Source organism: Orycteropus afer, unplaced genomic scaffold (genome assembly GCF_000298275.1).
Source record: "Orycteropus afer afer isolate SDZICR_OR568_19922 unplaced genomic scaffold, OryAfe1.0 scaffold00237, whole genome shotgun sequence".
Lineage (NCBI taxonomy): Eukaryota > Metazoa > Chordata > Mammalia > Tubulidentata > Orycteropodidae > Orycteropus > Orycteropus afer.
The window spans coordinates 2,009,561-2,022,191 of NW_006921824.1; the positions used below are offsets into that span (position 1 = coordinate 2,009,561).

The 12,631-nt window shown below is 41.8% G+C and overlaps 1 protein-coding gene across 1 annotated transcript in view; it reads left to right on the forward strand.

The window, feature by feature from the left end:
* Positions 1–3,822: 3,822 nt before the first annotated feature.
* The window catches only part of PRKCH (protein kinase C eta), a 345,031-nt gene continuing 336,222 nt past the window's right edge, over positions 3,823–12,631 (forward strand). Inside the window, exon 1 of the mRNA XM_007949086.2 lies at positions 3,823–4,185. Coding sequence (XP_007947277.1) covers positions 3,823–4,185 — 363 coding nt within the window. The remainder of the gene's footprint in view (positions 4,186–12,631) is intronic.

Genomic DNA, 12,631 nt, shown 5'->3' on the forward strand with positions numbered 1-12,631 from the left:
TGTTTACTTGTGTTTTATTGACTATGCAAAAGCATTTGATGGTGTGGATCATAACAAATTATGGATACCACTGAGGAGAATGGGAATTCCAGAACACTTAACTGTGCTCATGAGGAACCTGTACATAGACCAGAAGGCTGTCGTTCAAACAGAAAAAGGGGATATCACGTGGTTTATAATCAAGAAGGGACTGCGTCAGGGTTGCATCCTTTCACCATATTCATTCAATCTGTATACTGAGCAAATAATTCAAGAAGCTGGACTATATGAAGAAGAACATGGCATCAGGATTGGAGGAAGACTAATTAACAACCTGCGCTATGCAATGACACAACTTTGCTTGCTGAAAGTGAGGATGAATTGAAGCACTTATTGATGAAGATTAAAGACTACAGTGTGCTGTATGGATTACACCTCAGTGTAAAGAAAACAAAAATTCTCACAACTGGACCAATAAGCAGTATCACAATAAATGGAGAAAAAATTGAAGTCATCAAAGACTTCATATTACTTGCTTCTGCAATCAACACCAATGGGGGCAGCAGTCAAGACATCAGATGATATATTGCATTAGGCAAATCTGCTGCAAAAGACTTCTTTCAAGTGATGAAGAGTAGCGATGTCTCCTTGAAGACTAAGGTGCACCTAACCCAGGCAATGGTATTTTCAATCACCTTATATACATGTGAGAGCTGGAGAATGAATACGACTGAAGAAGAGTTGATGCTTTTGAGCTGTGTTGGCAAAGAATATTGAAAGTCCACAGACTGCTAAAAACTAACACATCTGGACTTTTGGTAAGATGGAGGAATAGGCAGACATGCTACACAGACCCTCTTTGACAAAGAAAAGGGAAACCAATTGACAGAGATACAGAAGATAATCCTGGAGCCCTGAACTTTGAAAGGAACTATGCAGAAGTGGATTAGGCACCAACTAGTGGAAAAACCTGAACAAAAACAGTGAGTACGGAGATGGTTGGAGCAGTGGATTTTCAGCTATTCTGATGGGACCAATATCCTGGATATTTCCAAGTGGTGTTGGGACCTGAGAATTGACCTAAAGATCAGCCCTGGTTGCCAAAGGCTATGGGGACCATTGCACTGGTGGCCTATGCCTAGGAAGGGAAACAGCAAGGAAGGAGACAACTTGAGCTGTGGACTTTCCGCTGTCCAGAGGGTGTAGCCATTTTGTTTGTTCACAAGTGGCAGCCATTTTGGATATTTAAAGTGACCAAGGGCACAGCCATTTTGAATCTTTACAAATGGTAGCCGTTTTGTTAAAGTGACAGCATTCTCATTCAGATTCCAGGGACCTAAGAATAGGCTCTGCTTGCCAAGGGCGGCAGGGATATATGGGAGGCTGACAACGGGAAAGGAGACGGGTGGTGAGTGTACAAGTGCTGTCAACTAATGAATAGAGGAGCACGGCACAGTACCCTGCTTACATAGATAACATACAAACAAAACAAAGAAAACAAACATTGTGGGCAAGTCACTGCAAAATACAATCACCAATTAAATATAAACACAAAAATGTCAAAATGCCTTGGAGACAACAGAGCACCACAGTCTACACAAAGAAGCAAGAAAAGCAGGAGAGACCAGAGACCAGGATACAGACCCAAAACACATCCCTGAGGAAGATGTAGCATTGGAACTCCCTAATAAGGAATTCAAAAGAATTATATGTAGGTATCTCCAATGAATTGAGAGACAGATCAAGGAAAACACTGACAAAATTGGGGAAAACACAGGAGCTCCCTGGATGTTTGGGAGCTCACTTTACAAGCCCCATGCAAAGCTAAGGTGTCATTAGAGTGATGTGGTGCATCCCTGCCCTATTCCCTAAGGAAGCGTTGGTGCTTTTAAGATTGGCTTTCCCCCACCTGACCCATTGTTCTCGTTTGTTTTCATTCTGTACTGTACACTCACTGCTTGTGAGACCTTTATTCACTGGAATAAAATTGTTAAGAATTTACTTAGTTTGAGAGCCCCCAACAGGACACTGTGAAGAGGGGATTGGAAAGGCTTGCTTCAAGGGAACCAGAATGGCAAACAGAATATAATTATCTTAAGAATGACATAGGCTTCATGGCAGACACATTGATTGTGGCTGCCTTTAGGGAGCAAGCTTTTTAGTGTAAGGCTGGGTGGGGGCAGGGTGGTGGTTCACAGAGCAGAGTAGCAGCAAAGGCCTTCCTGGGTCCAAAAACTGCAGAAGTCACAGGTGGGAAGGAACAGTTGTCTGCTTTGTCTGGTGAGCAGAAACCACCATGATTTTTTCTCATCAGAAGGTGATTTCTTTGGCACATGTGTGTCAAAGATTGTGTGCGTGAACATTCTCTGCCCTCCCCATGCAAGTGGACCAGGAACCACTCCACAGAGGAAGAGACTTATTAAGTCTCAGCCACTGTCTCCAGAAAAACCGACCTTTCCTGCTTTGTGAAACGAGACACGCCTTTCTGAGGAAGAAGGCAGACAGGATTTCCATCACTACTACAGCCCTATTAAAAACAAACAAATACAACAACAAACCAACCAATCCTGTAATGACTCTGTAGAAGGGAAGATGGTGGGATTTTATCTCATGTACTTGGACATATTATCAGGAGGAACCAGTCCCTGGAGACTTGGTAGAGGATCAGCAAAAAAGAGGAAGATCCTGAATGAGATGGGTGGACACAGTGGCTGCAGCAATGGGCTCAAACACAGAACCGACTGTGAGGATGGCCAGGGCCGGGCAGTGTTCTGCTGTACATGAACTGACTGGATGGGCACATAACAACAAAAGGAAAGGCGCACAAACAGGATGGGCCTGCACTGAACCCAGGATGAGCCATCACCATAAAGATTAGGAAAAGGAACCTCCCCAATTTGGGCCCGCCTCCAGCCAGGGACTCTCCAGGATGGGCCCTCAGGGTCGCCAACCCACTTCGAAAGGTGGGAGGGAGCGCTCCTGTGACTCCTCCTTGCGCGTGTTCCCTGCTTTTGCTCCACCTCCGCATCCTCCCAGCTTTCCAGCCTGCCCCTGGCCTGTCTTACTTGTCCCAGGTGTTTGCTCCGGTTGGGCCGCAAGCCCTTCCACCTTTTGGCCTGCACCTGGGGTGGTGTGTATTCTCCGGGCACCGTGAGACCCCGCGCAGCAGGGAGCGCGCGCAGGGAGGTGCAGACCAGCAGACGCAGGTCTTCCAGGCGGCGTGCGCCCTGGCACTGAGTACAGAGCTGGGCTGCTGGCTGGCGCCACGCCTCCGGGGTCCGGAAGGCGCGGGAGCCTGGGCAGGGTTTCTGTGAACTTGTATGTAGCCTGGCTGCGCTAGGCTCCCGCCGGGGATGCGGCGGCAGCTGCTTCCTGGTTTGAAGCTCGCCGAGTGGGGGAGAGCGTGAGCCCGCGGAGGCGGGGGCAGGAGAAACTGGAGGAGGCAGGGGCAAGAGACGTTTGGGGCTGAAGCTAACTGGACGGGTCGCTCCAGCTCTCCGAGGAGAGGCGCTTCCAGTCCCTGGAGAAGGGGCGAGTCCCACGCGAGTCCCCGGGAAAGGCTGCGCGCTCGACGGGGACGGTCGGGCTGCCTTTGCCGGTTGAGGGCTTGGCGCCGGGCTCCCCTCCTTTCCACCTCGGGAACGAGGGAGGGAGGGAGGGAGAGTGGGAGGGGGAAGGTCCCGCGAAGGCGGCAGAATGGCCAGTCGAGGGGGGTTTGGGCGCTGCTTTTCCCCGGAGCTGTCTCCACTCCTGCAACTGCTGCCAGGGCTGGCCTGAGCCGGGGCTCCCCGCTCTCCTGACGCGAGTCGGCGCGACCCCCGGGGCCGGGGCAACGGCGCCAGCATGTCGTCCGGCACCATGAAGTTCAATGGTTACTTGAGGGTTCGCATCGGCGAGGCTGTGGGGCTGCAGCCCACCCGCTGGTCCCTGCGCCACTCACTTTTCAAGAAGGGCCACCAACTGCTGGACCCCTACCTGACGGTGAGTGTGGACCAGGTGCGCGTGGGCCAGACCAGCACCAAGCAGAAGACCAACAAACCCACGTACAACGAGGAATTCTGCGCCAATGTTACCGACGGCGGCCACCTTGAGCTGGCGGTCTTCCACGAGACGCCCCTGGGCTACGACCACTTTGTGGCCAACTGTACCCTGCAATTCCAGGAGCTTCTGCGCACAGCCGGCGCGTCGGACACCTTCGAAGGTTGGGTGAGTAGCCGTGACCCTCACCTTTTCTGCCCATTCGGCCCCCTCTCGCTCCCTCCACTTTTCAAACTCTCTCAGGGACCGCTTTCCCACCGCCTTTCGGAGCTCAGCGTCGGAGGGAATTCCCTCTAGATTTTGGTGCTCGCCCAGGTGGCCGCGGCAGCGGTGACGCGGCTGCGATGGGTGTGTGCGGGTGCAGGTGTGTCACCAGGAGGCCGGCCTGGACACGGTCCTTTTTCAGGGTAGCTCTGGCTGACAGGAAGGGAACAGGGGGCGGGGGCGGTCACTCAAGACCTACCCGACTTTGAGTGAGGAACCCCAACTCTTAGCACGCGGGTAATACGCAGGAAAGGCAAAGAAGTTGTGATATGAAAGTGACTTGATTGGGATAAAATGCTTCAAGCGCTTCTTGGGAGAAAGCCACACATTCTCGCAGGTATTATTCATGATGTTTATGAATACGTCTTGGTTCAGCCACGCAGACGTGCACACGTGTTTCAGCATGCATATCCATTATATCCCATAGGTATATAAATTACACTGGCAGAGATCGGAGTGCCTGGGTCTGTATGTTGGCAAAGTTTCATTATTCAGCAGTTTTCCAAGGAGGTTTACATATGTTTTCAACTAATGTATAATTTCAATTTAGTCACAATCTGAAAGGTGTGAGGCCCGCACCATGGTTTATGCTGCTTTTGGTCTCTGAAGAGTCAGAAGTTGGTGGACAACCCTCCCACTCCCACCTCCGCACGCGCCTCACCTGTCACTTGCTATTGACTGTAGCTACCCGCATATTCCCACTTGCCTCTTCTTTTCACTTAGTTACCATGAGGCAGAATTTCTGCTGTAAATAGATTAAAATTTCTAAAGTACTCTGCACAATGCTAAGATGCTTTAGCGTCATGTCGTCTTTATGACACAGGTGCTTTCGTTCTCACTGTTAGCTGATGAACTGATAATTATAATAGTGGTCTGGTTTGGTAAAATAATGGAGTAAGCTATTGGAAGACTCAGTATTTTAATGGCTCCAAGTTTTGGAGTCAGTTTCCAACTCAGAATGTAAACCAGAATTGAAAACCTGTTTGAAATTAACAAGTGATAGAATCAGATGTATAATGTGAAGCCTCATTTAAGTATTTTATACTTTGGAGAATTGATACTTTTACTGTATATGCTCTAAAATTACAGATGGCTTGTAGAGCTATCCTGTTCTTTTAAATAGAAGTCAAAAAGCATAATGCCTATTTAACCATAATGATCAAATTATGTGCAGCTAATTCCCCTTCAGCCTAACTAACACTTTGTGGGATTTAAAAGTGGGCTGGGGAGATGTACTCTTGAGGAAGTGGGTTCTGCAGCGTGGCGGTGCAGATTGCCCTGTGGCCATGAGAAGCATGTCTTCCCTGACCACACCAAGACTGGTCCTTTTCTCCCTTGGTGAAACGGTGATTGCACATCTGAATTACCTGGGAAGCTTTTAAAAATCCGCACTTTTAAAGAGTTTAGATATGACTGACTGGCTGTGGGATCCCTACGTCAGTACTTTTTGGCTCCCTGGGTGATTCCAATGTACAGCCCAGGTTTGAGAGGCAGTGTCCTGAATGAAGACCACGAGAGCAGCACTGGAAGAAGCAGAAATATAGGAAGATCCAGGGTACCTGAGTGGGTGCGGTGTGCAGAGCTGCTTAGTGCCCACTGGATGAACAAAGAGTTTAAAGTAAATTATTAAAAAAAAATTGCTATATTTATAGTTGTCTGAATTAATTATACATGATGTTTTGGAAAACATGAGTGGGAGGTAAGGTTAGCATTTAAATGACCTTGAAACCAATGATTTATATGTATTTATGTTTGCATAAGAGGCAAAGTTTTTTTTTTTTTTTTTGAAAGTTCTGGATATTTTGAAACTGAGGATCAAGTAAGTAGAATGGAGAGAATGTTTCTTTTTGTTAAGGAAATATCAAGTGACTTTGGAAATATATGCAATGCTTTTTTTAAAAATCATTTTTGTAGATCTAAAGGTGCTCTTGAAGTTTGGATTTACAGAAATATACCAAATCTGTATTACATTGAAATGTGTAGTTTATTTAGACAGGCAAGAAATAATCAAATTTACTACACACTATATTTTGTTACTTTGTTGCAATTGGAACGCACATTTCTGACCTTTGAAAAACCTAGCCACTTAGTGTCTGCTAGGCTTTGCGAAGAGATAAAATAAGAGATAATGTCATTGTCAGTGTAAAAAGAAAAAGTTGTTATGCTTTCTGGCTTAATGTACTTTTTAAGTATCAATAAGATAATAATTAACATTGATTTTAGTATCATTTTTGTCAATAGTTCCTGCTAAACTTGATGAGAAAAGCGGTTAGACCTATTTTATTCAGTACATTCCTAGTACCAAACACAGAAATGGAGTAGGAACTCAAATATTTGTTTAGTAACTTGACTGTTATATGTTACCTCATTTAATCTACATGAAATCTAATGAAGTTTGAGATACAGCTAAAGTCCTTAAATTGATATATATAGCACTAAATTAGAAAAAGATCTCAAATCAAAGACCTAAGCTTCCATCTTAAACTAGAAAAGGAGAGCAAACTGAACCCATTGTAAGCAAAAGGAAGGAAATTGTAAAGATAGCAAAAGTCAGTGAAATAAAAAACAAAAACAATAGAGAAAAATCAGTGAAACCAAAAGCTAGTTCTTTGGGGTAAAAAAAAGAAATTAAACTGATAAACTTTAAACTAGAATGATCAAGAATTAAAAAACAAAGACACAAATTACCAATATTAGGAATGAGAGAGGGCACATCACTACAGATCCTACAGATATTAAAAGGGTAATAGGTAATATTATGAATAATTTTATACCATTAAATGCTATATTCAGATGAAATGAAAAAGTTCCTTGAAAGATAAAAATGACCAAAGCTACTCAAGAAATAAATAACTCGAATAGCCTTATACCTACTAAAGTTACTGAGTTGTAGTTAGAAACCTGTATATAAACTCAAGGTTCCAGATAACTTTACTGGTGAATTCTATAATATATTTAAGGAAGAATTTATACCAACTCTACACAAACTCTTTCAGCAAATAGAAGAGAACATGTCCTAACTGATTCTCTGAGGTTAGCATTCCCTGATACCAAGATCAAGAATAAGCAAGGATGTCTGTTCTTTCTGCTTCTATTCTGCATTGTGCTAGAGGTCCTAGTCAGTGCAGTGTGGCAATTAAGAGAAGTAAAATGCATACAGATTGAAAAGGAAGAAGTAAAGCTATCTTTATCGGCAGGCAAATGATTGTAGAAAATTCTAAGCTTTCTACAAAAATGCTCCCAAAACCAACAAGTGAGTTTAATGAGATTGCAAGATCCAATTCAGTATACAACAAAAATCAATTGTAATTCTACATAGTGGCAACGAACAATTGAACATTGAAATAGAAAAATGCTATTTTACAATAGCATCAAAATATGAAATTGTGAGAGGAAATTTTATAAAAATATGCATGACTTGTTCACTGAAAACGACAAAATGTTGTTGAAATAGTTGATCTGAACAAATGGAGAGGTATATTGTGCTTTTGGATAGAAAGATTCAGTATTAAAATCTCAATTCTTCTGAAACTATTCCATAGATTTAATGAAATCCCAGTCAAACTTCCAGCAGACTTTGTTGTAGTAATTGACAGAATGAACCTAAAATGTATATGGAAATGCAGAGGACCTTTTGTTGTTGCAGAAGACCTAGAGTAGTCTAAATATAAATTTGCAAAAGAACAATTTGTAGAACTTAAACTGCCTGGTTTTAAGACTTACTATGAAGCCACAATAATCAAAGTAGTGTGGTCTAGAGTAAGGAGAGTTTAGAAATAAATGCAACATAATAAGATCAATTGATTTTTGACAAAAGATACTAAGGTAATTCATTGAAGGAAGATATAATCTGTTCAACAAATGGTGCTTAAACAAATGGGTAGCCATATGCAGAAATAAATCCTTAATTCTTTATGTTGTACCATACATAAAAATTAATTTAAAACAGATCATAGATGTCTAGAATTTTTATAATTAAATTCTGTAAGAGTTTATTTATAAAAATTCTAGAGAAAAACATAGAAGAAAATCTTGTTGAACTTGGGTTCAGTAAAGTTTTTTAGATAGGACACAAAAAGCACCAACTATTAAAGAAATGAAAAAATAAATTGGACTTTATCACAATTTAAAACAACTGCTTTCCAAAAGACACTTAAGAAAATGACAACATAAGGCACAGAGTAGGAGAAAATATTTACAAGATATAACTCAGATAAAGGATTTATAACATGAATCTATAAAATCATGCTTACAACTCAGTGAGACAAATAACTCAGTTTATAAATGGGCCAAAAATTTGTACAGTCCTGTTCATGGCAAAATAATACACTAAAAAATGCTCAAAATTATCAGTAAACAAGGAAATGCAAATTCAAACCAAAATGAGGCATCAATATAGATCAACTAGAAAGGCTAACATTGAAAGATTGACTATACCAAGTATTGATAAGGAAGTGGAGCAACTGGATTCTTATACACTGCTCTTGGGGATGTAAAATGGTATGATCATGATCACTGAAAAACAGTTGGACAGTGTCTTAAAAAGTTAAACATATGCCTACCATATGACCTAAAACCAAAAAACCCCACAAAACAGACTGCCTCATTTTTCTCCCATGGAGCAGCTGGTGGGTTTGAACTGCTGACTTTTTAGTTAACAGCTGAATGCATTAGCTACTGCACTACCAAAGCTCCACCATACGACCTACCCATGCTTAAATATTTACCAAGAAAAATGCAAAGCTTTCTCCACACAAAGAATTGTGGATGAATATTCTAGCAACTTTACAACCTCCAAACTGGAAACAAATGTCCAATGACAGATGAATGTTTAAGCAAATCGTATATCTCTACAATGGAATATTGCTCAGCAGTAAAAAAAAAAAAGAAAGGATGTTCTATTGATACATGCAACAGCGTGGATCATAGATGACTCTCAAAATAATGAATGCTAAATGAAAAAAACCAGGCAAAAAAACAGTACATACTGTACTATTACATTTACATAAAATTCTAGCAAATGCAAACTAATGTATTGTGACAGAAGACAGGGAAGGCAGAGATGAGGGAAGAATGGGTTACAGAGGACGAACAAGAAAGTCTTGGAGAGAATGCATTGGTGGTTTTGGTTGTGGTGATGGTATCTAAGTTGTTTTTTTTTTAATTTTTTTTTTTGGTATCTAAGTTTTATATATATATGTTAAAGCTTGTCAAATAGTTTACTTTAAATATCTACAGTTTATTATGTGGCAATAATGATTTCATAAATCTGTAAGAGAAAAAAAAAATAATGAGGATTTATTATCCCTGTATTACCAAAGAAAATGCCAAATAAGATGCTAGTAAGTGGCGGAATTTGAGCTATTCTGAAAACTACTTTGCTTCTTTGGTGTAGAAAATATTTATCAAAGTAGGAGCTTTAAGAATCATCAGAATAAAACAAATTCATTAAATCCAGTGTCTGAGTTTTGAACGCAGTCTCATTTCCTAAATGATCTCTGTCAGTTATTTCTGCTACTTGGAGAGCTTGCTTATTTTGCATCACTTTTTGGACTTCTGAAAACTGAAGATTTGCCTAAGTTAAAATCTTATCTCCTTCTTTCATGTATTCTTATTTTTTTTTAAATAATTTTTTTATTGTGATTGGGTGAAAGTTTACAGAGCAAATTGGTTTTCCATTTAACAATTCATACACATTTCGTTTCATGACATTGATTGCAATCCCCACAATGTAACAGCACTCTTCCCACTTCCTCCCTGTGTTTACCGTTTCCATTAACCCTTCTTTCCTGTCCCTTCTTGCCTTCTGAGCTTTATCCCTGAGCCCATGCTGCCCTTTTGATCTCATAGGGTTGATTGTTCTAAGGAGTGCATATGTCCCTGGTGTTATTGTTCACCTTCCAGGCCTGTCTATTGTTTGGCTGAAAGTCATACATTTGTTTCTTGATTTACTAACTTTCCAAATGCAGACCGGCGTCAAGTACATAATGCCCGCTGTGGAGACTTGGGGGGAGGCAAGAGGAGCTGGAGGCTGCATCATGGAAAGACCTTGGCACCTCCCTTAGGAAGGAAGGACCTGCTTGGCGGGATCCCAGGCTGTTTTCCTGGTTCAACCCTCCTGAAGACGTTCTGTTCCCAGCAGCACAGGAGGGCTGCTTTCTCTCCAGTTTTCTTTGAGGTACCTGTTCTGTAGTCAGGTAAAGCAGCTGGGTTACCACTGGCAGTCATTGACTGTCTTCTCCCTTGATTCCTAGATCCAGATGCATGAATTTATAGCACCAAAATTCTTCCAAATTCTTTATCTAGTGGTTCATTCTCCTTTGTATTTCATAGTGTAGTTATTTATTCTCGTAATTGATTTTTTTTTTGTTTTAAAAATCTGAGCCAGTTAGTAAGGAGAGTCTAAACCCACAGTGTTTGTTGTTGTTATGTGCGGTGAAGTCGGATCCGACTCATAGCGAACCCCTCCTTGGCTTTCTGAAGTAGTATCACTACAGAAGTAAGTTGCCCAACCTTCCTTCCGAGGAGTGGCTGGTGTGTTTGAACTGCCAGCCTTCTGGTAGCAGTCAAGTGCTTAGGAACTATGCTACCAGGGCTCCTAAACCTACAGTGTTTAGGGGGAAACATATTTTAATATATTTCCAGAGGTTTACCAGATTCAATGTAAAGGAATTGCATTGGATATATAGTATCTCCAGTTTCATTGTAAGAATTTGCTCTAATGGGGTTGGCTGCTTCTCATCCTACAGGCTGTGGCTCAAAATGTTTCCTCCTCAGAGAGCATTTTCCTGACTGCATTATTGTCTTGTCATCCTGTTTTATTGCCTGCATTACTCGTCACTCTCTGAGATCAGTTTGTTAATTAATTTGTGTACTGGACTATGCTTCATCAGAGTCTAAAACATCTTGAGAGCACAGCCCCACCTCTCTCACACACTCTTCTAGCTCCAGTACCTTGAACAGTGCCTGGCATGTAATTGTTATGTTGTTATGTGCCGTCGAGTCGGCCCGACTCATAGTGACCCCTCCTTGGGTTTCCGAGGCAGTATCACTACAGAAGTAGGATTGCCCAACCTTCCTTCCGAGGAGTGGCTGGTGGGTTTGAACCGCCAGCCGTCTGGTTAGCAAGCAAGTGTCTTAGCCACTATGCTACCAGAGCATGTAATAGGTACTAAATATTTGCCAAATCAGCGAATTTTTTAAATGTGATTTTCAGGGCAAGTGAATTATAAGTACTTTGGGAGTCTCTTTCCTTAAAGATTTTATACATCTTTCTACAAAATAAACGAAAATATTGGTAGAGTAGTCACAATTTCAGTGTTCCCCTTTTAAATCAATCAGTGACATACTAGTATTACTTGAAAAGTTAGTCTAGGTTTTTATGCCCCTTGAGCATGGTGTTGCTGTTGTTGTTTTGTGCCGTTGAGTCAGACTTGACTCATAGCGACCCCTCCTTGGGTTTCTGAGGCAGTATCACTGTGGAAGTAGATCGCCCAACCTGCCTTCCGAGGAGTGGCTGGTGGGTTGAACCACCAGCCTTCTGGTTAGCAGTCAAGTACCTTAGGCACTACGCTACCAGACCTCCCTTGAGCATGGTCATGGATTGAAAACCTTGTGCGCAGAAAATTTCTTGCCTTTGCTTAATTTTAAAAGACTGCATTTGTAACTTCTTTACTAGTCATTTGTGAGCCTAATGTTAAATTCTGGGCAGTAGCAAGAAATAAGCATTTAAACATTATACTTCAGCCTTAGAAAGCCAAAGAAGCTGCTGGGCAGAGCATGAGTCGTTTTATCTGATTCAACTCTTAGCACAGGTTTAGTATCCAGCAGGTGTTTGGAATGGTGATTAGTGGCAATTGTCAGCATGCGGTATAATTTCGTGAAGTGGATAGCATTTACTTAAAATAACAGAGGTGACTTGGATTTTCTATAGACCTTTTTTCTATTTTCTAAAACAGTTGATTACATCAGGTATCCTTTGAGTTAACTATTTGCACTTTTTCATTAGAATATGATGAAAAATAATGCTTGAGTTGGAAATAAAGGCCCTCACCAGTCTTCTCCACTCTTGTCACTATTGTATCCAAAATGATCTTTCTGAATCAGCAAGCTGAGAGAGTCATTCCTTTACTTAAAACCCTTAAGTGGCTCTACACAGCTCTGAGGATTAAGCCCAAAGTCTTTAAAATGGTTTAGAATGTTCTGCATGATCTGGCCCTGGAGTTCTGAGCACACTCGATGTACAAGTCACAATGAACTTCTTTCAATTTCTGAAAAATCACCCTTCACTTTGCTAATTCCTACTTATACTTCAGGTCTCAGTTAAGATACCACTTTTTCTTAAACCTTT